The following is a 24,622-nucleotide window of genomic DNA, read 5'->3' as shown; positions in this document are numbered from 1 at the left end:
TTTTTATAAGAGTTTTAAGCGCACAAAAACTATAACTCTTAAAACTGTTGACAAATGTTTTGACAATGGTTGACATTTATGACATTTATAGAGTGGGTGCATTTTTGTCAAAAGTGGAGTTAAATACTAAATTAAAAATATTGATAAATAGTTTTACATGTTCGAATGGATTTATTCGAACACCACCCACTGTTTAGTTTTGCAACTATTAGCGCAAGTACTTTAAATTATGTAATTATAACCACATTTTTAATTAAGAGTTAAAATTTTTAAACACGTTTTTCTAAACTTACTGAGATTCCCTACTTTTCAGGTTCACTGAAGATAGACTGATAAATCCAAAACCGTTCGTTCTGAATAAAAAACCAACTATAATTCTAATCCATTTGGATGTTTAATTAATTTTTTTAATTAAAATTACAACGGAAGTTTTCACTTCGATGTTAAAGTTTATTAATATAAGTATGGTTTTAATAAATGTATATTTGTCTCTTATAAAATTCTGTAAAGTTTTTCTTAAATTTTTGTGTGTAAAAATCATCATAGTATTATAAAACGGTTATACTTACAAAAGCTATATTTGTCATAACAACCGTCGACGTTAAGTTATCTGCGTCGAAAAGTGTAACGCTTCCATGTTCATCCCTATAAATAAATTCGGTATCTGTAACAAAAGAATATATATTAGAACATAAATCAGCTGACAAATTTATGGAATTATATATCTAACCTAAAACGTGAAAAGGGCGTAATTTCCGTGGAACAACGTCAGTGTAATTCAGAAAAATGCGAACGTATATCTCTGCTCCTCTAAGACAGCCGTTTACAGATTTTGTAAGGAACCGCAGTCGGGTGAACTGATAAGTGTTGCGTAACAAAGAGTTTAACAAAAAAGTCTTTTCTACCTTTCTCTACAATGACAGAAATATCTAAGGAATTACACGAAACAATAAAAAAATGCGACCACTTATTTTTATTAAACATCCAAGCTAATTTGGTCTCTCTGGATTATCAGAGAAGTTGTACGTATAAAGATCATTATAATGACCTATAATCCAATACACATAGTGCGCCATAATACATTTATTTCTCTACTTTTAGAACATAAACACAATGACTGCTTATGTCCTTAAGTCAGTCGTATCACGTTCTCAAGCCAGTTAGTCGTAGTTCGGTTGAGAAAGGAGGAAGGTAAAAGAGCAGATCCTAGATCTTAGTAACTTCCTAAGGACGATAAGCATGTATTACAAATACCAAGTAACATCTCTTGCACAAAACACCAAATAAATAGCAAATCTTATCTCAGAATAAGAAAAGTAACGGCTAGTTCCCGGTGTTCAAAATTTGGAGCTACTTGGCTAAGGGTAGAGGGCTTCTACAGAAATGTTTCGATCCATAGTTTACGTTTAAAGATGCAAATTAGATATAAAAGTACTGCCAGAAACAAAAAAGATAGAAAAAGGAACGGACAAGTGTAAAGGTTTTGTTTATTTCTATAGTGGAGTAGGGAAAGAGCAAAGAGTAGCAGCAGCTATACGTATACTGATAAAAAAGGCTGTTATGAAATAATATGATCTAAAAACAAATAATTTTTACAAGAGTTAAGATAAAGCTAAAAAAGGTGATTTAGTGGTAGTGGGCGCATACTCACCTCTTTGATATAAAAAGGACGAGATAAAGGATAACTTTGGCGGCGAGTTGACGGACTTAATAGAAAGTATTAGCAGCAGCAAGAAAGTAATTCTATTAGATGACTAAAACACGTGAATCAGAGCAAGATACTTTTTTCTTTTGAAGAGTAAAAAGTAAATATAAGCCCTGTAGTTATTTATGTACTAAGGGCATTAAGTAGATATTTATGCCCGAGAGCGACTATCTTACAAACACATGAGTCTCTGGCCCGAGTGTTTGTAAGTCACCCGAGGGTATACACATCTATTAATTCCCACGGTGCATACAAAATTTTATGTCATACTACACTTGAGTGCAAAACAATCGACTCAAAAGTGATATTTGAGGTTACACCTTCTGTTTTAATGTAAGAAGTATGAACATAAAAATATGTCATGTGCAAACAATAACTTTATTATTGAACTTACAAAAACTGCTATTGAATTATTTGGAAGACACATTATAAAAACAATATGCAATACCAACAGAGTTTCCTAAATATTAATCATTGGAACTAACGCAAGAAAGACGTTATGAACAGAGAAATCAACAATTACACAATGAATTTCTTTATTTTTCAGTATTTGATATTATCACCCCTACTCCTAATTACACTTTCCAATCGATTTCGCAAGGATCGGATGACTTTTATAATAAATTCTTATGGCATTGCTTCCCATTCATCATTAAGCTCAGATCTCGATTCCATTATGCTCCTTGGTGCATGATTCATATCCTGGACCCTTCGTTTAAGCTCATCCCAAACATGCTCTAACACCACGTGTTCCTCCAAAATGTCTGTGATATAACGATCCGCCGTTAAAACTCCTCAACATCCTCCACCAGGCACGAAAACCAACTCGGTTTTTTCATCCATGGAAATGCCTGCCCAAAACATACGAGAACCGTCTCCATATGACGCAATTTCTCGTATACAACATTGAGTAAATCGGTCTCCTGGCCTTCTATAGACTTGATGCCTCTTGTCGTTGCCATGTAGGTATATCCTACTTTCGTCGGAGAATAATACCTGACTCCATTGATAGTCGCCCCAATCCAGATGTTCTCGAGCAAGTTCTAATCGCCTTTTCTTCTGGACTGCAGTTAGCTTTTGACCCGTAGCTGCCCTTTTTGGTGTCAGATTGACTGCCTTTAGTCTCCCTCTGACTGTCCAAACACTGGTAACTACACCTCGGATCTCGCTAAGCTTTCCTTTGAGATTCTTCTTCTTCTTAGTCGTTGACCTGACGCAAGTATCGTGATATCATGAAGCTATTAGCTAAATTTCCCAATGTTCCTCCACGTTTTTCTATCTTCTGCCATTCGAGTACATTCTGACAATGGAGCGCCAATGGTAGCAACAATATGGTCCGTGTATCGTGTGGGAGATCTACCTCTATTTCTTTTGCCTTCTACTTTTTCCTGGATGGTAAGTTTTTCAAGACCATTTTTTCGAAGCACATGTCCAAAATAGCTTATTATTTGTTCTGATATTTGTGTTCTTAGTATTTTCTTTATGTTTAGCTGGTCCAGTATGGATTCATTTGTTCTTCGGGCCACCCATGGTATTCTCAGCATTCGTCTCTAGCAGTACATCTCAAATACATCTATGTTCTTTTTGTCTTTCTCAGTAAGGGTCCAGCATTCCGATGCATAAGTAAAAACTGGAAAAACTAGACTTCTTACTAGTCTCATTTTTGTATCGGTAGTTATTTCATGGCTTTTTCAAATTTTTGTTAATTTTGCCATAGCGCTTTCGATACAAGAAATCGATCATCTCTCTCCGTTGTTATTAGTTTACGGCCTCCTCCTTAGTGGCGGACATAATCAGCAGTATCTTGGTACCGACGATACACTCGGGACACAGCAGATTGGCTTAAATTTAGTCGATTTGCCAGGGCCCTCTGACCCAGGCCTTCTCACAATAACGCTACTGCTTGAACTGCTTTGACGGATGTGGTATCCATTTGTAATGCAGTTGCGAACTTAGTGACTGATGTATTAGTTGGTTTGCTATGAAAATTGATACGTACGATGTTACGTATTAAGCGTTAACTAACGCGTTACTTAACGCGTTAAGTCGGTGCGTGTCTATTTACATGAGTCAAATTCTGACCCCCTCTCTACGTGTTGCATTATTTACTTGTAATAAGTCATCGGATTCACCAAAAAACAAAACTTTTTAAAACTAAATAATGAAGGTAATGATTATACACTAAATATTTTTAAATTTACACTTTTTAGATTGAAACAAGAGACATACTTTCGCAAAATAATTTTGAGTCGATTATTTTGCACTCAAGTGTAGTTTGTTAGAGTGAGAAATACCGTCGTTAGGGTAATGATGTCAAATATGGTCATTAAGGAACATCTACGGTTGTCAAACCTAAAAAGTTAAAATGTCAAATCTATCTATCACCAGATCTTTCCAGAATTGCCAATTTTATGTAAGGACTACTAAATAATGTTATGTAGTTATATTAATTTAATTCCATATTTCTTAACTTTATTAATAAATATTATTAAGACGTTATCAATTTTTTTTTGTCTTTATGCATGTGCCCGCACAGTTTAATTTTTATTTGCCGGAGTTTCGAGTTTTAGTTGAGCTTTGACTACTATCCTTATAATAATTACGAATAAAGATTTTTTAAAACGTAACAATGGGAACCTGTCTTTCAAAAAAGAATAATAAAACAACAAAAATATAGAAATAGCAAGAAATAAGTTTGTAAAAATTATAACAATTCCCTGGAATAAATACATTAAATTAAAATTGGGAGTAATAGCTCTGGTATGGTCATGTGAAAAGAATGGACGACGACAGGCTGCCAAACCAAATTTTAAAATGGACGCCAAGGGAAAGAAGGAAGAGAGGAAGGCCAAAACAATCCTGGCTGGGCGGCATTCAGAAGGCAATGTCGGAAAAAAACCTTCACCCTGGCGAATGGAATGTCCGACGTAGCTGGAAACTGGAAACCGGAAGGCGGACAACGCTATAAAAAACCGGAAAAAAAAAAAGTAAGAGCTCTAATATACTATTTGTTTTTAATACTATATTGGTAACTTGAAACCTAAAAACTGAAGTAAGAACACACAAATAAGCTACAGTGATTTGAAATGTGGTGTTACAGAAAGATGCTTAGAATAGCATGGACACAGAAGAAAATGAACACGTAAGTATTGCGAGAAATGGGCAAGCAAGACGCAATAATAAATATAATAAAAAAAAGAAAGTTGCAATATCTGGTACACATATTAAGGGGGCAGCGATATAAAATGCTAATAATTAATAATGCAAAGAAAGATAAGAAGAGGAAGGAGTAATAGGAAGAGGCAGAGTAGTAAGGATGTGAAAATTTAAAGGACATGTTTAGATGTAGTTCACTAGAACTCTTCAGAGCAGCGGTAGATAAAGTAAACATAGTGATGATGATATCCAACCTCCGATAGGGAGAATTAAAGAAGAAGATATATTCTATGAGAAAATGTTTTAATGAAAGAGGTGATAGATGAGCGTAATATTTTAATATTATATTATGAGCTTTCTGCCCATATTATAGCAGTAGAATATTTTATAAATTCAATAATTCCCTAAATCATTAATTAAAGAATCAACTTTTTTGTCATGTCATAAAAAATTTTAGACGAAAAAATCAGGTTAGCGTACTTTACTGGATCGTTGCGTATACTGAATGAATAATTTTATGGTTCAAACAGTTGAAAGTTTACTGATAAAATAAACGAATATAGAAAGTGAGAATATTAAGGAGCTTTTTGTTGCCCTAGTAACGCACCGTTCAAATTACATTCATAGTTGATTCTCAAGAGGACGTGGCGGGAATTTGTGAGCAGAAAGGTTACATGCAAATATCTTTTTTGTGGCAAAAACAAAAAAGCAAAGCACGAAGTCGGGATACGATACATGAAATATAACTTTGGTTCTGACTAGTTGTAAATCCACAGACAGACACAGACGTAAAGAGATATAAAAATTTTTTTTGGTAAAACAAAATATTTATTGTTTTACTTATATTTACCAAATAGTTTGTTAAATTGTTAATATATTTTTTATTACGTCAATAAACGAATCAACTTTTATTTGGCAAATTTTAACAATTTAGCCACAAATAGCCACAAATAGCCACTTAAAATTATGAACAGCTGACCCGGCAGACTTCGTACTGCCTCAATAGATAAACAAAAGATAGACTTTTGTATACAATAAACTGAAAGCAAACAAAAGATATTCGTAATTAATAAACAAAAAATCCCCTATACGAATAAAATTTTATTATTATTTTCAATTAATGACATATGATATTTAAAGTAATAAAGTTTGAAGTGTAACAGTTATAATCTGAAACTTGCCTTACTCATAATGAATATAACATCTTTATTAACATACATTCAAAACAACAGTGTCAATTAAGTTTTAAAATATTTTCAATTACACAGGAATCATAAGGTTGCATGATCAATTGTTATGTCACAACGATGTCACAAGTCCTTAGAAAATAAAGTGTGCAAAACCATTTAGTATAAACCGGCTATACCATAAGTTTTAATTTAACACATTCACGACCAGCCGTCACACAAGTGTGACGGTGAATTTTTCGTAAGAACTGCTGACACACATGTGTGACACCGAACTAACATGATGAAATGTAAAATAATTTTACCACGGTTTATCACAGTGCGTCTAAATTCATAGTCCACTTGAACAATCCTTCTTTTATAAGCTATGGCTGGGTTGTGATCTCGACGTTTAAAAAACAAAGAAATAACCCATACATTTACAGCACGTATGCAAACATCAAATACGGAAAGTATCGTTATTATGAATAATTTAGACAGGTAATATAACTATGTAACTTATTTATAAACAGTGTAATCCCTTACTATTTGTTTTAGACGTATTAACAATGTCAAAACGACATCTAAGTAGACGAGGTCTTCAATTAGAGGCTGTGATGGCTAGTAGAAAAGTTAGTGAGTACAGAGATACCGAACATATTAAATATGAATTCGAGGGGGACCATAATAATGAAATATTTTATTCTAGTGAAAGTGAATATTCTCCTTTTTTCTCAAGAAAATACTGAGGCGAACTGGCTTGATGTAGAGGAAGATATTGAGATACATTAGTTTACTGAACATGAAAATATAAAAGTAGAAATTCCTGTTGACGCAACACCTATACAATATTTGTCATTACTATTTGATGTAGAACTTTTGATAAAAATCATAGAGTGGAAAAATCGCAGAGCTGCTTCACGCAAAGAAAACCCTTATTTAAATAAATATTTCTTTTTAAGTCGCTGGATGGATATTAATATTGACGACTTAAAAAATTTTTGGGTGTCTGCATGTTAATGGGAAACATAAAACTTCCCTCCTTACGTTCATAGTAGAGCACAGATCCACTATATCACTTTTCAATATTTGGAAAAACTATGCAGATTAAAGTTTAAAGCTATTCTTCAAAATATTTGTTTTTACAAGCCGGAAGACATAGAAGTTCAAGATCGACTTCACAAAACTAAATTCAGTTATATTAAACTAAAAACATAGTAAATATGGAATAAGAATTTATAAGATTACTAGCTCTGATCGATTTTTACTAAATTTCCTAATCTACAGCGGCAAGGGGACAGTAGTAAATAAAAATGGGTATTCGTTTGAAGTAGTTAACAGCCTTTTTACTGAATATTTAGAGAAGGGGCACACTGTATACATGGACAATTATTACAACAATTATGAGCTTGCCAAGTTTTTACATGAAAAGAAGACCTAAGTTTGTGGAACATTAAGAAAAAATAGAAAAAGTAACCCAAAGAGTGTTATTACAAAAAAAAATTAAGAAAGGACAAGTCGTATGGCAAAGAAGAGGTCCAATCAGAGTATAAAATGGAAATATAAGAGAAATGTAATAATGATTTTATCCAAGCATGGTTCCGAAATGGTTGTAGTTGAAAATCGTAGAGGCCAAAAACAAATGAAGTCAGTAATGATACGTGACTAGAATTCCTTTATGTCGGGAATTGACAGAATTGACCAGATGACTTAATATTATGACACACCACGAAAAACTTTGAGATGTTACATGAAAGTTTTCTTTCACTTAGTAGATATTTGCACGTGGAGTGGCAACTGGTTGTTGAATAAAAATAGAAACACGTCAAAGAAAACAAGAATGATTAAACATTTATTGGGACAAACATAACATCCAAGCAGAAAAAAGTTGTTGCGGAACACAACTTGAAAAAAAAAATGAGCAGAAAAGATGTCGACAGTGCAGTGCAAACCAAACAAGGGCTGTCACCTGGTATACATGTCAGAAATGTAAGGGGAGTGGCACAGAAAAGACAATTAAATTTATGTTTAATTTTTTATTGGAAGTAATTTTTATTTTTGTTAATGTTAAAGAAATAAATGATTTTTTTATAAGTAGTAGCTAAAAATTTTTATATCACATATTTGTGACACTTGGATTATGTTTAAATTTTTATTACTATAAATCAGTGTCACACATGTGTGACATTATCCAAAACAATTTTTTTTATAATCCTTGTTCAATCATAATACTCCCCAAAATGGTGGATTTGGCATGTTCCTTTCAAGTATAACAACAATTAGATTGTCTGGACAGACCTAAAAATAGGTTGGCCGTGAATGTGTTAAAAGCCGTTTACAATACAAATTAATAATATTATCTTTGTCTACATGTAACATGTAACACAACACAGATAAAACATAGGTGGTGAAGTTTTATTATTTCGATGTTGCTTATAATAGTTTACAGATCAAAAAAACACAAACGTTGTCGGAATAATAATTCCATCATCAGGTTAAAAAGCAGGTTAACATGCCTGAGCCACCAAAATATTAGGGTACAACCCTTTACAAAAAATTGAAGTTAACAAAAAATGTACATGTTGTTGTTTAAAAGTGAGTGATGTTTAATACTTTTTTAGATTTAACTTCATGTGTTGTCTGGCCATCGCAATGGCCAGACGCACGGGAAACGTTGAAATCATCGATTTACGCGGGATCACGACATCCTCTCCTTTGTATTTTTTTTAAATGATTGTAACCTCAATAACGTTATTTATTAGCCTTTTTACAGCCAGTCTTACTGTGTTCCATTGCACAGTCGAGGAGGAATGATAACTGATCCTACTTTTAACTGCAAATTGTGAGGTAATTTCAATGAATTTAAAATCTCCGTGGGATAGTTAACTACGCCATCCTGGTTGAAAACTGTGTTAACTGAACTAAAGAAAATCAACTGTCCCAGAAGAAAATTCTAAATGGTCCCATTGAGATCATTGACATCTTTATTTTGCAAAAACACGCTGAATAAGCTCCTCTTTTGAGTTTGTGATGTGTCCAAAATCTGTAAGTCATGTGATGAATCCGGTCAAGGTGTTCTTGCGACTTTACCATTTGCTATGTCTAAAAACTGTTTCGAAAACACATTTGCAGTTTGATTTTGTTGCAAAAATACTCCCATGTTAGTTGTTAAGTGTCTGTCCATGAAGTGTCTTTACGTGCCACCGCAAATGTGATGATTTTACGCGTACGTTTAGTTCATCAGCAATAGTTGATCGGGCAACAACTAGCAGAGTCTGACAAAAATCACCTGACAACAGAATCATGTCCCTCCCAAAAATATTTTGCTTGTCACGAAGATCTTCTGTCTAGTGGCTCCAGTGAGCCACCTATGAGCCATTGTGCATTCGTCCCAAACAATCAATTTGTATACCTGTAAGATCTTTGCTATTGCGTTATTTTTGGCGATGTTGCAAATTGGTGTTTCGTTGATTTGTATGTTTAATGGTAATTTCAAAGCAGAATGTGCAGTTCTACCGTAATTAACTGTTTCGGTTAATGCTACACTGTTGACTGTTGTTCCCTTTGCAACTCGTGCGTTAATGCACCGTGCATATGACGATTGGGTGCTGTCATTCTCAAACAAGACATTTGTTGTGTAGGATTCGACGGCGCACACGATACAAAACATCCTCAGATATGTCATCTCTATACTTAACCCATAAATCTGTTTGGATTCGAGGAAAAATATGTAGATATGAAAATCGCAAACAATGTACGAATGTTACGAGTTTTTGAGCGTATTATCCGAGTATCAATCGTTGTCGAGTAAATGTAATAGTTGACATACATACATTTACTGTTCTCAGTTGTTCAAACCATGTCGGATCACAAACATTCACCAGTTAACGAACATGTAACGAATTTGACAACCTTCACAAATTAATTTAGTCGATAAGTACCCTTGTGTCCACATCATTACGCCTTTGCGATGATGTAAATAGACTCGCTGAGGTCTCTTAACCCAAAGACTTAGACCCATATTATACGAAAACTTTTCTTCCTTACATCAAAGGTGTCACTTAGAAAATCGATAGAATTCTTAAATTAAGACGAATAAAGACAATATTTTTGTTCACTGACAAAAACTTTTATCTCTTGTCCGATTAATAAAAAAAAACATTCCAAATGAACAACATGGAGTTTTTCACATTCGATGTGCAGACTGACCCCGATCTCATATATAAAAAATCAATTTTGTCTCTATACAGGACACAAAATTTATTTTGAAAACTCCAAAACCATAGCCTCCATCCGCTTGTATAATCCAAGAATTATACGAGAATCCATAGAAATTGAAACAATGCCAAATTTTCTCAATAAAAGAGATGACCGGTTACCTTCGACCTCTCTTAAAGAAAATATCGTCCGTTCGAGCCTCCAATTAAAATCTAACCGTCAGAAATGTTCGCACCAACCCCCCACGTACTCCAGTTCCAACCACCTCTTTAAAAGATTAAAGATTAAAGATTAAAGATCTTTAATATTTAAAGATTAAAAAGAACTGCACGTCAAATAAAATCAGAAGTTGATGCGTTTTTTACTATTATCAATATTGATATGGTTGACGAAATTCTAATTTTTACCAATTGATATATAAATGAACATAGAGATAAAACGCAATATTTGAGAGATAGAGATTGCAGGAATGTGGACAGGAGTGAGTTATTGGCCTTTTTTTGACTCCTTTATTTGATTGGCATTAAGCACGGCAATCACACAAATGTGATGGAACTTTGAGAAAAAGATGGCACAGGGATTGATATTGTTCGAGAGGTAATGAGCTACAAACGTTTCCTATTTATTGCACGTTCATTGAGATTTGATGATAATTATACAAGGAGTGAATTGTTAAAACTCATACAATTTGTCAGAGTATACAACAATTGATGAAATGCTCCATCCCTTTAGAGGTAGGTGTAGCTGGATACAATATATCCAACAAACCTGCTAAGTACGGGATAAAAATGTACGCGGTATGTGATGCTCAAACATTTTATACCGCCAATTTATAGATATATTGCGGTAAACAGTCAAGTGGATACGACGTATCAAATTCGGCCTTTGACGTTGTAAAACGTCAAATAGAGTCCGTAGAAATGACAGGAAGAAACATAACAACAGATAATTTTTATACTAGTATTCCGTTAGCTAGATATTTGCTGCAGAAGAAAGTTACTCTGCTTGGGACGCTGAAGAAAAACAAAAGAGAAGTTCCTCAAGAATTTCTTCCACATAAATCAAGGGCAGTTCAATCTAGCATATTTGGATTTCAAAAAGATTATATGGTTACCTCTTACGTGCCGCGTAAAAGTAAGTTAGTCATATTATTATCGTCTATGCACAACGAAAGTACAGTTGACATGGATACTAAGAAACCACAGTTGACTTTAGATTACAATAAAACAAAAGGAGTAGTTGATAGTGTAGATAAATTATGTTCATCATACAGTGTTTCACGAATTACTAAAAGATAGCCGTGTGTTATATTCTATATTTAATGAATATTGGAGGTATAAGTGCTACATTCTACATTCCGCTGCAAATTCTGGAAAATAACTCAAAAGGAGACATTTTCTCAAAAACCTTGCAATGAACTTGATGAAAGAACACCTTCATACACGATCACAAATTAAAACACTTTTACGTGATATAACCGAGTTCCTGTCCAGGATGTTTCCGAAGCAACCAGTACGAAAGACAAGTCAAGTACAGTCAAGAAGATGAAAATACTGCTAAACGTGGTAGATGCTGCAATTGTTAAAGTGAAAAAATCAAGTCGTATACCTCTATGAAATGTACACAATGTAGTGCATTCACTTGTAAAAGATATTCTAAATCTAATATTGTATGTATTATTTGTAATGATCAAATAAATTAAAAGTTTTTTTTTACAATTTATTAAAATTAGTTAAATTAATAAAGCGTTCTTATTTTTTGACAAAATAAATAACGATACAGTTAAGAGCGTAGGCCCAAAATTTCGGGCCAATGCCTTTTAAATGCATTTATTTTTTTCGAATCCTGAGAAAACTAATTATTATTTTGAGGGCCAAAAATCCCTGAAAACTTCTATAATGTTTATTTTAGTAAGTTACTGGGGTGAAAAAGAAGAAAAAATTAGGTGTGATTTTTACTTTCAAATATTAAAGTTAAAAAACTTTCTGTTTATTCTAAGGGACTTTCGGCCCTCGGTAATAATGTAATCTTTTATTGTGCGTTTAAATTTTTTTAAAATATTTAATAGCTTTCTCAGATTTAAAAAAAAAATGAATGCATTTTAAAAAGCATTGGCCCAATATTTTGCGCCTACGCTATTAATCAATAATTTAAAGTGTCGAAAACACTAAGAAACTACATGGCAGCAAATTGCTGCGGCGCGCCTGATGTAATCATTTAGGGCGCGCCTGGCCGAAGGTTAAAAAAATTTCAATAATTTTATTTGCTAAAAGTTTTATTAAAACTTGTCGTTTCTTATAAAATATTTTTTAATTGCAGTTCTGAATATTGTTAATTAATGTAAGAGTCATTTTTTTTTAAATGGCTATCTTGGCTCCTATGGGTTGTTGGAGCATTTTTTTTTTAAGTTGTGGTTTTGAACCAGCTTAGAAATATTTTTTAGCCATTTAATTTGAACTTAATTCTACGGGGTTGATGTAAATGTTTATAAACTTAAAAACTTCTATTTATTATTAAATTCTTTTGTGTACATAATTGTAGTTTTTTTTTACTTAACGAGGAAATTACCCCCGGATTATTAAAATCCGTTCAGTCAAATTATTTGGAGCATTAGAAATTTTTTTTAAAATAGCTACATTTAAACAAATTTTAATAAACAATAAAAAAGTTATTAACAGTATTCAAAAACAGTAATTTTGTTGTTCATTTTGCAATAACTTTTTTATTTATTAACCGATTTTAGTTTAGCATCTTCCATTTTGTATTTGTATTTTTTTTTCCAAAAAAGTTGTCTGTTGACGTCAAATCTCTTGATAAATAAGTTTTTAAGTTATAATAATGAGATTGACGTTTTGATTGTTTACTGAAATATAGTCCAATAAAAAATTGATGAATCACTAGATGAGAGTCTTTTTGTAATATCTCATACTATGTACACATTTCAACTGTCAAACCCGTCTATATAGTGTCGAGTAAAAAACTAATTTAGTTAGCGCCATGATTTTAATTTTATAATATTGATGCAAACATTTTATTTTAAAATTCAAGCATATCGTATTATCCTTAACTATAATGTCGCTGCATCTTAAATATTTGCAAAGGAGATAATTTGAAAACCAAACGTAAAGTTCCGATGGCATCTCAAATCGATACTCGTCGTCGTAGCAACTGAAACTGTGTGTATAATATAAAGTAAGAAGATGGTAAATGAATATGAGGTCTTTGCCTCTGACTATTACTACAGTGTTTAAAAAAATGAGTATAATATTTATTTGCGGAGCTGTATCTTTTTTATAAACAAATATGAGAAATGTCAATACGCATACCTATATTTTAGCTAAAAATAATAACAACCGTCTGTGGTATTAAAACCATGTATCTTATGTTAACGTTCATGATGCCCTTTTGGGTACCTAAACTAAACTAAAAAAGTATACATCCTGCAATACATAAGTTTTTATCTAGAATGTGTAGTTTTTGAAGTTATACTTCTAAACGCACGGTCGGCGTTGGAAATTTGCATGAGAGTGAATCTGTGAAACCATTACATATGTAAGATAATGAGTAAGAGAGAGACAGAAGATATATTTTCTCTTTTTTCCTCTCTCGAGAATAAAAATGTTCCTTTTGTATATATATTTAATATTATATATATATTATATATAATATTGTATATATATATAATATAATATGTATTAATATTATTATTTATGTGATATGTTTTGTATTATTTAAAATTAAACGTTTATAATTATTTTAGGCTTTTGTATTTCAAAATAATCACTGTTTTACCGAGAACTGTCAATTTTGAAATCTGTTAGTGTCATTTTTAATTGGCAAATCCTTTACGCGTTTGGTTCATACGCTGGTGGTTGTGAGTTCAAATCCCAATTATGAATTTCCTTTTTTATTTTGGAAATATTTACATACCTGAAGTTAATCTTATTAAATATATGTAATATATGCAAAAAACATAAATTTTAAAATAAAATAAAAATTTACAACATAATCCGAGTTGTTGGTTTTTTATTTTTATCTTCGTAAAGTAAGTTTTATGTATATTGGCAGTTTTAAATACTTATGAATATTACATTTTAATTTTGTGTATTATTATATTGAATTATGTTGCAATGTATTTATTGTATTGTAATTTTTATATTAATAACAAAATAAACAATGAATTTTACTGCAGAGTATGTGTAAATTTTTTTTTGCATTCAACTCCTTTTATACATATATAAAAATAAAAATATATATTTTCATTAAAATATTGATACAATCCTTCATTTACTATACTCCTATTACAGGTCAAATGTTTATATACAGCAAACGATGCACCATATACCTATATAACTAATTCTTTTTTTCTTTATGCTCTCTCTTACCTATAGCATTACATATGTAAGGATTGTGCAGATTGACTCCTATATAAATTTTTAACGGCGAACGCGTGTATAGAAGTATAACTTCTACCGGCAGTCCCACTGGACTGCCACACCCGTTTTTTTAATATATTGAAATGAATGAAAAAGATCCTTTTTTTTGCTGTAATGTCATAACCCAGTAAAAGTTTCAATAACCACGAGATAATACACTTCGGTTAAAAATAGCGCTTAGTAATTTTTCGATTTTTTAAGTGATTTTTCGGCTTCGTTTCATGTGATAATAAACTATAAACAACTTATAAATTTATTCTAATTTAATTATTTATCTCTTTAAATGAAAAAATCAAAAAATGTTAATTGTTGATGTAGATAAGTGACTTGGTTCATTTATATAGATATATAATTATTGTTCTAATATTGTTTATTTAATATTTAACTATATCATTAACCCATTAGTTCCCAACGTAGCGTAAATGCAACATTTTTAATTTTATTTTTTTTTTAATGTATCACTACTTAAATATAATTTTTATTACTACATTTTATTTAAAATAGTAAATAAAATACGAATCTAAGCTTGTGGACAGTTGTTTACATCAGGGCAAAGTCCCTAAGAGCTGGAACAACTCTAAAGTAATCTTATTACACAAGAAAGGTGATAGTCGAAAATTGGAAAACTACAGACCCATCAGCCTACTGTCACACCTGTTTAAAATAGTCACCAAAGTCATAACTACTCGACTAATAAGGAAATTAGACGAATACCAACCACATGAACAGGCAGGTTTTAGAAAAGACTATTCAACTTCCGATCACCTGTTAACCACAAAAATATTAATAGAAAAATGTAACGAATACAAGTTTCCAGTTTTCCTAGCATTTGTAGACTACGAAAAAGCTTTCGATACCATAGAACACACGGCCGTAATAAACGCAGATACTTTATCACCCAAACTGTTCACCTTAGTTTTGGAGGACGTTTTTAAAAACCTAAATTGGAAATATAAGGGAATAAACATCAATGGCCGCTACCTCAGTAATCTACGATTTGCAGATGCCATAATCCTGATAGCTACTGACCTACAAGAAATGCAAACCATGCTTTTAGAACTAGATACCGAATCTTCTAAAATAGGACTAAAAATGAATTTAAACAAAACAAAAGTCATGCGCTCCGAAGACACCGTGACAATAATAAACGATAAAGTTATAGAAAAAGTTGAAGAATATAAATATATACTTAGGACAAAAAATAATACTAAATAGGGAAATTCAAACTGAAGAAATAAAAAGAAGAAGAAAGTTAGCTTGGGCAGCATTCGGTAAACTGAAATATATACTCAGAAATCAACAAATTCAATTAAATCTTAGATCTAAAGTTTTTGATGCATGCATTATTCCGACATTAACTTATGCGGCACAAACATGGACAATCACAAAAAAGAATATGAATATACTTAGAGTCACTCAACACGCGATAGAAAGAGCAATGCTAGGTATATCACTTAAGGACAAGAAAACAAACACATGGATAAGACAGAAAACCAAAGTCACCGATGTGGTGCAAAAATCATTAAAGTTGAAATGGGAATACGCTGGACATGTAGCTAGGAGCGATCTAAACAAATGGCACAGATCAATTTTAACCTGGAGACCATACCAACACAAAAGACCCAGAGGCAGACCTCCTATGAGATGGACAGATGCTCTGAAAAGGACTGCAGGGAAAAATTGGCTACAAGTAGCGTAAAATAAAAAACAATGGAAAGGAAGACTTGAAGAGGCTTATTTTCAGATGTGGACGTGAATGGCTAGACGAAGAAGAAGAAGAAGATGTGATGTGCAATATTTTGGAAGACATAGTTGTAATATGTACATAAACGGAAAACCAAATAAGTTTGGGTTCATACTATGGTGTCTATGTAGTTCAAATGGCTATTAATTTAAATTTTTACCTTTTGGTGGAAAAATAAGTAGTGCTTATGAAAACGAGTTGGGTCTAGGAGAAAAAGTTGTGCTAGATTTGTTATCAGTGATTGAACGGAAATCTAATCATCGCAACTTTTTCTCATCTTACAAGCTATTCGGTTTGCTAAAAGAAAAAGGATTTTACGCTATTGAGACGATCCACGAAAACAGCACTTGTAATAGTATAATGGAAAGTGTAAAAAATATTAAAAAACAAGATCAAGGTATTTACGATTTTTCTTACAATTCTGAACAAAGTGTATTGTTAGTTAGATGGAATGACAATTCTGTAATGACAGTTGCAACAAATAATTGTACCATTGAACCTCTCGCAGGTGGAAAAAGATATGAGAGGAAAGAAAACAAAATCCATCTAATTTCTTAGCCAAAATTGATAGCTGAGTATAATCGTGGTGTTGATTTGCATGATAACGGCATATCAAATTACAGAATAAAGGTAAAAGGAAAAAAATAGTGGTGGCCCCTTTTTATGAATGTGATTGATAGTGTTATTGTTAATGCGTAGAAAATATATAACGTGGCAAATAAAACCAAAATGTTACAATTAGATTTTAAGTCTTACGTAGCAGTTACCCTTATGAAAATTGAAGTACCGCTCATCGATGATAACGTCCAAGGAGAGGGCATATCGGCTTCAAATGATCCAATCAACAATCCTACAAGATCCAATTCATTTCAGAGGAAGAGAACAAAGCAAGAAGAAGATGCAGACAGTGCAAAAGTACTATATATATATATATATATATATATATATATATATATATATATATATATATATATATATATATATATATATATATATATATATATATATATATATATATTGTGGACCACTAGAACAAATATGTGGTACCCCAGGAACGTTAAGAGACCAAAGAGGCGCCCGAATCTCAGATGGGATTATGATATTAGAAAATTAACAGGAACAACGTGGTCTCGAATAGCACAAGATAGAAAAATATGGGCGCAAATGAGCGCAAATTATTAGAACAACGTATAACTAAGACATCGTCGAATAATAATAAGAACATAGAATAACATTGAAATAAGGGAGGCTACACCGTAATTGGAAACGGTTGATAAAGCTGCACATGCTGATGATGATGATGATATATATATACATACATGTGTGTGTGCCAAAAAAAAATTTTTTTTTTGGCAAATCTCATCGTTGCGTATATGCAACAAATAAGTATTTAGATATAATTTTAGCAATAAAATGCAATAAAAAAAACAAAATTTGTTTTTCTTCTACTCTTGGGAACTAATGGGTTAACTTATGACTCGCAGTTTATTTTCAATAATGTAATGTAAATAAAGCGAAAAGTATCCAAAACCCAGATGAGAATTACTACTTGGAATATCCGATCGCTCACTCAACTCAAGGGACCACGAAATAACCCAAATGCTGAAAGAGAAAGAAATAGACATTTGTGCTCTGCAGGAAACAAACAAGAAAGGAAAAGGTCAATTAAAATTAGGTGAATACATACTAATCTACAGTGTAGTAGCAACAGAAAACAGGGCCAAAGAAGGTGTAGCCTTACTAATAAAGAGTGTTAATACATATCAGAAAGGATGGTAACAGCAAACATAAGAATAGATAGGAAAAACATGAACATCATCGGAGTATATGGTCCAGAAAATAACAAGCCTCAAACAAAAATCAAACATCAGCAGATGTAGGTAGCGACCATAGCCTAGTATTATGTAAAATAAGAATCATCCTGAAATACTTCACAGCCAACAAAGCGGCGCCAACAAAAACAAAAATCAAAGTAGAAGCACTTAATACGGAATCCACGAAATATTTATAAATGAAAAGAATATCAGAGAAGATCGCTGGGAATAAAATATTAGAAAACGATAACATCGAGGAAAGCTGAAAAAACTCAAAAATATCATAATTAACGCACCAACAGAATCACTTGGAGAGAAGAAAGTAACGAACACTAACTTATTAAAAAAGAAAATACCATGGTTCAGAGAGGAAGTAAAGATAAAATGCAAATGAAAGAAAAAAGCCTATTTACAATACAGCACACAACAAAAACAACAGGCATATAACCACTATAAACGAATCAGAAATGAAACGAGTACTTTAGTTAGACAAATTAAAAGGGAACATTGGCAAAGCTTCTCACAATAAATGGAAAACGACTTCTACAAAGTACAAAAAGAAATATGGAGAATGATCAGAATATAAAAAAAAGATGAACATACTAATAAAAACAAAACATATTCAGAAGGAAACATGGATAGACTACTTTCGATCCCTATCTGCTTAATGTGACGATAATGAACCACCAACACCAGAGGTGACGAAAAATGAAGAAATAAATATTGAGGAGGAAAAAGTAAAGGAAGCATTAAGGAAATTAAAAAATAGAAAATCACTATGAGAGAACGGGATACTGAACAAATAACAAAGTATGTAGGACCAGATCTGAACAAACAACTATTAAAACTTATCCAAAAAATAATAGAACAAAACAGAACTCCTCAATAATGGAGATCAAGCATCCCAATACCTCTCTTCAAAAAGTGAGACAAATCGGACAAGAAAAGTTACAGAGAAATAAATTTATTAAACGCAACACTAAAATAAATAATCAAAGTAATAATAAATAAACTAAATGAAATTATAACTCTAACAGAAGAACAAGGTTTTAGATCAGGAAAATCATGCACCGACGCTATATTTATAATGAAACAAGAGAAATCATTAGAATACAACAAAATCGGCATATCTATGTTTCGATAGGAAGGCATTTGACTTGGTTAAATTAAAGGACGTTATCCACTTATTGTTCGCAAGAGAGATACCTCCAGCGATATTCAGAACCATTGAAAATATCTACCACAACAACACAATAAAAGTAAAAGTAGAAGCAGAACTAACCTACTTTATTAAAGCTGGCAATGGGAAAAGACAGGGAGATTCCCTGAGTCTTTTATTGTTCAACCTGATTATGGATGAAATATTAAAAAAAAAATTTTAAAAAGGATATCAAATTGGAGAAATACAACTTAAAATAATCAGCTATGCAGATTACGTAATGTATGCTATGCAGATGTAATTCTCAACGATCTCAAAGTGAAGATGATTTACAACGTATGCTGTACCAATTAAATTCAACCGTCAGAAAATTTAACTTGTTAATTTCTCCAAAAAAGACAAAATGCATGGTTATAACAAAAAGTTTACTAAGATGTAAATTGGAGCTGGAATTTCAGATAATAGAACAAGTGATGGAGTTTAAATATCTAGGCATCACATTATCTAGGAAAGAAATGAAATGCAGAATTTACAAAGCAGTCATTAGACCAATAATGACATATGCGGCAGAGACACAACCTGACATAGACAGGATAAAAGGGATGTTAGAAACAGCAGAGATAAACATACAGATATACGACGTAGATGCAAGATGGAGAACATCAAGAACTGGATAGAAAATAGAAGAGTAGAATAAAACGATCGCTGATTGACAACAAATAGAGTAGTAAAGATGGTAAGATACGGTTCCCCAATAGAAAGGCGAATAGTAGAAAGACCACGAAAACAATGGAACGATAACTTACTGAAGGCACATTGAAAAACAGACAGAGTCATGTCTACATAACAAGTGGAAGAAAAAGATGTTTGTGGAGTTTGTGTCTGACCAAAATTGATCTGAATGATCCCAATCAGAACAGAAAGCTAACCAAGGCAGCTTCCGCAAAATTTGCTGTTATTAAGGTAAGGTTTAATATCGCCTTTATATCAGAACCTTGAGTATACCAGTGCCAAGCCATCATGTGTTAGTAAAGCGTTTATATATAGCAGGTATGCTGAACTCACGAGGACTAAAAAAGTAAATAAAGGAAATTCAATAAGCCAATTGGCTATAGCACAAACGATCTATAACTGATAGATTTCTAATACAAAACAAAAAAAAAACGCAGTGCTCTAAGAAGAACATGTAATTCTCCAATATTTTGTTTCTTTGGTTAATAACGTAAAGATAAAAGTTTAACTAATTCGGCTTAAAAATATTTATACTTTTATCTGATCAGTGCCTCTTCTTTAGGTGAAGTCAAACACCCCCGAGGGGGCGTCCTAATGGTTGAGAACTGTTACTCTACTATAACTATATAGTATACTAGTAGACATTTGTCAAGTGGATGGTCTTTGCAAGCCTGTTTAAACTTTAGTTTAGTGTACTTACTAAGAGTTATTAATTGCAGCTGAAGGTGTAATAATATTAAGCAGAGATGATTTTTATAAAATTATCTATCTGGAATATATAACTATCAACCTTTTTTTTAATATATCGTTGGTACGCTTGCAAAGGGTGTAGCATTTGTATTTTCTTTCGTATGTATTAAAAGTCATCATGTATGTATTTCCATTTCCTATAGTATATGTTAAAACACCGAAATATTATTTCAATCCTTTTTGTATTGCCGAGATTTATAAAAAACATATTTTAAAGTTTATTTATATAACCAGATGGGTATTTCTTCGGTATTTCGTTGATTGAGAGCCGCTTTAGAACATTTTGCGCGTCAAACAAACAGAAATTGTTCCGTTTACGTTTGGTTTTGATCGAGTTTAACGAATGATGTCAATGTTCAATGGATCGCCGAAGTGGTCCCTTCATTGTTTAGTCCAGATTTAGCTGTTTTTTTTTTCTTGTAAGCGGCGCCTGATTTAAATAACTTAAAAACCTTCTTGTGTTGTTTTGTCTAGGAAATCCATGTAAGTACCTTTTTGATTTTTTTCCTTTGTAGTTACCCCTTTTCAGTCTCTTTTATTTACTTATCTACGACCCAGCTCTCCAATCAAACTAATAGTAGCCGTTCGCAAACGTTCTTGTTTGTTTTGCTTACCATATCACCAGCTTAATAATTTCTGTCCCCCATTTTCAACCTCCTATAAGTGATCTTAAAGTGGTAGGCAATATAACCGCAACAAGGGATACAATTATACATTTGATAAAATATGAGAAAAGATCACTACGCTGTTAGAAAAAAGTTCATCTGTGGTTGTGCAAAGAGACATATATAAGTTAAAAATAACATCGATATCTAGATATGAATTGATGCCCAATGATTCTAAATCAAAATTGTATCATTCATTGCGTGCAAAGGAGTGTAACTTGACTTATATCCAATAGCACCACTAGCGCATCCTGTACGTTTAGTGATAAGTCAACTTTGTCTCTTTACACCAGTATTCAGTTAACTTATATCTGTTGACACGTGGCATTTTAACTTTAAAATAAGTATTAAGCACGTATTTCTAACAAATTTTAAAACAGTTTGAACAATTTAAAGTGAGATCTTTTCGAGCTAATAAAATTCTGGAAATGTTGGGAATGTACAATCAAATAATACAGGTAAGTTATTATTATACAAATTTGTCTAATGTGACTTATAACTATAATAACACGTAGATTCCGATTGTGAATCTTATCAACATCAAGAGGCAGCAGATGAAAAGTCAGAGTCAGAAAGTAGACAGACTAATAGTAACCTTGTCAGTGGTACAAGTTAGTTCCCGTTTGTTGATAAAAAAAATAACAACTATGGTTTTAGGTTAAAATGCAGCTCGATCTATTTTTGAGTTTCCATCTGACATACTAAATATATGATCTTGATGATGATAGTAATATTGATCCTTCTTATGATCCGGAGAAAGATATTGACGTTTTATTATCGGATAAAGATGATATTTTAGGACCGAAAAAAACAAAAATACCTACCGGAAAATAAAAGCAAATCAAATCTGGTTGGTGTGAGTCACGTTAATTTAGAAAACACAGTACATATAACACCAGTGAAACGAAGTAGGAATATTAGTATAAAAAAGACGGAAATAACCTTATAAAAGGTGACACAAGAAAACTAGGGTTAGAAAATAAATCGGATAGAAATTTAGACCAATAGACCGATAGAAAGGCAAAAAAGTTAAAGCGAGACAATGCAAACCACTAACAAATTATAACATAACATGCCAAAAAAAGTTTAATAATGTTACAAGATACACTTCATTTAAAGAATATTGAACCATGGGTAGCCATAATAAGAGAATTGCATATTTAGCTAGTCTTGTAAACATCTTTGAAAAGAAAACATCAAAACAAAAAGTTGTTGATGAATCTAAATAAAAATTTCGTTTGTTAACCTATTAATATCATCTCCAGATTAATGGTAATTTAATACCAACATATTTGTCGTGCTTTCAAAAGACTTTTGGTGAAAGTAGTAAATTTATTACCAACACTTTACTCCAAAAGGACGCTTTTAGTTCTGGAATAACACACGACGATAATAGAGGATACCATAATCCATGACATAAATTATCCGATGAAGTTACTCAAGCTGTAAAACATCACATTTTGTATTTGCCTGTATACAAAATTCACTATTGAAGAAACCAAACAAGCAAAAAGTATCTTCCATCGCACCAAGGGTCCAAACACCAACCTGTAAGCAGAAAGGACGAGAACATTTTTCACAGCATGAAAATAGCTATAAAGGTCCAAAAAAGAAATACATGTCAAACAAGTGACCAACTGCATATAAAAATTAAATCAAACGCCATTCATTAGGCTGAAGCAGACTACGCATACAAATCAAAAGCAAATGACAAAATAAACAACAAGGACAACACCTCTACAAAAGTGTACACCTTTGACATGCAGCAGTGTCTACCAACACCCAATCTAGTTACATCTGTTCCATTTTATAAAAGACAACTGTGGACTTTTAATCTTACTGTCCATGATTATATTACCGGAAAATCTTTTAATCATATGTAGTACTAAGTAATTTCCGGAAGAGGTGCAAATCAAATTGGTTTATGCTTGTATAAGCATCTTGTTGACCTTCCTACGGATATTACCCACGTTATATTGTACTCAGATACGTGTGGTGGTCAAAATAAGAATACACACGTAAAGGCAATATTTTTTACATTACTACAAAACAGCCGACAACCATTGACCATAAGTTTCTTATCGCAGGACATACATATGGAATGTGACACTGACCATTCCATGATAGAGAGATCTAGAAAGAGAAATGGAATCTCAATAAATTATCCCAACGACTGGGTGCAACTAGTGAGACAAACAGGAGAGGGGAAACCATTTGTTGTAAAAGAGTAGTGTGGAATTCTTTATTACGAAACTTCATTAAATCCTTTGGAACATTCTAAGAAAGTCAACTTTCAAGGAAAAGGCCGCAATACAGTGTCTTTGACTCCAAACCTTTGTCATGAAGGACCGGTAGCTATTTCTCATAAGAAAAAACAAAACTTAATAGAATTACTACCTTACATCTCTGAAATTTTTCATGATTTCCACAGAAGTTTGCTTTGCGACGTATATCCTGATTCTGTCGAAGATGAAGATGAACAGGATGCAGTTTAGTAGTTTGTAATAAGAACTTTTATCTTTCTTGCAAACTTTTAGTAGAATATAGCTAGGATATAGGTTTTTGTGATAGTGCAGGTTAATATAAATAAAATTAGTTTTATATAAATAAAATTGGTTTTTATTTTTGTAACAGTAGAGTAATACTCAGGTCTACGGTCATTTCTATTTTGGTGGATAAAGCGATAGGTAGATTTATTTTGTTGTGTCAAGGGACATAAGTGTATTTATTTTCGAAAATCATTGTTACATCAAATAAATAAAGTTGGCAATTGGAGGTGTTCTATAAATAATAGTCAATCCCCAGAAATAAAAATTTCGGCAATATACATAATTTATTAAACTTAAGTTTGAAAATTATCAGTACCTTAATCTCTATTGTTCTCAAAACTTTAATTTCTTGACTTATAACCATTTGCGCACGATATAAGCATTATACTTATACAAAAAAGATTCAGCTTCTTAAGGATTGTTCTGCAAATATTCTGTCTTATAGTATAAATGAGGTTTTTGAACAAATTCCAGTGACGATTTAATTTGCATAACGAACTACTCAAAACTAATTAGAAACGAATCAAA

The 24,622-nt window shown here is 32.2% G+C and overlaps 1 protein-coding gene across 1 annotated transcript in view; it reads right to left on the bottom strand.

Moving 5' to 3' along the window:
* The window catches only part of LOC140433929 (inactive dipeptidyl peptidase 10-like), a 214,984-nt gene that overhangs the window by 146,083 nt on the left and 44,279 nt on the right, over positions 1 to 24,622 (bottom strand). The window contains exon 3 of the mRNA XM_072521901.1: positions 570 to 664. Coding sequence (XP_072378002.1) covers positions 570 to 664 — 95 coding nt within the window. The remainder of the gene's footprint in view (positions 1 to 569; positions 665 to 24,622) is intronic.

The sequence above is a fragment of the Diabrotica undecimpunctata genome, chromosome 2 (genome assembly GCF_040954645.1).
Source record: "Diabrotica undecimpunctata isolate CICGRU chromosome 2, icDiaUnde3, whole genome shotgun sequence".
NCBI lineage: Eukaryota > Metazoa > Arthropoda > Insecta > Coleoptera > Chrysomelidae > Diabrotica > Diabrotica undecimpunctata.
This window is presented reverse-complemented; position numbering and strand designations above follow the sequence as displayed.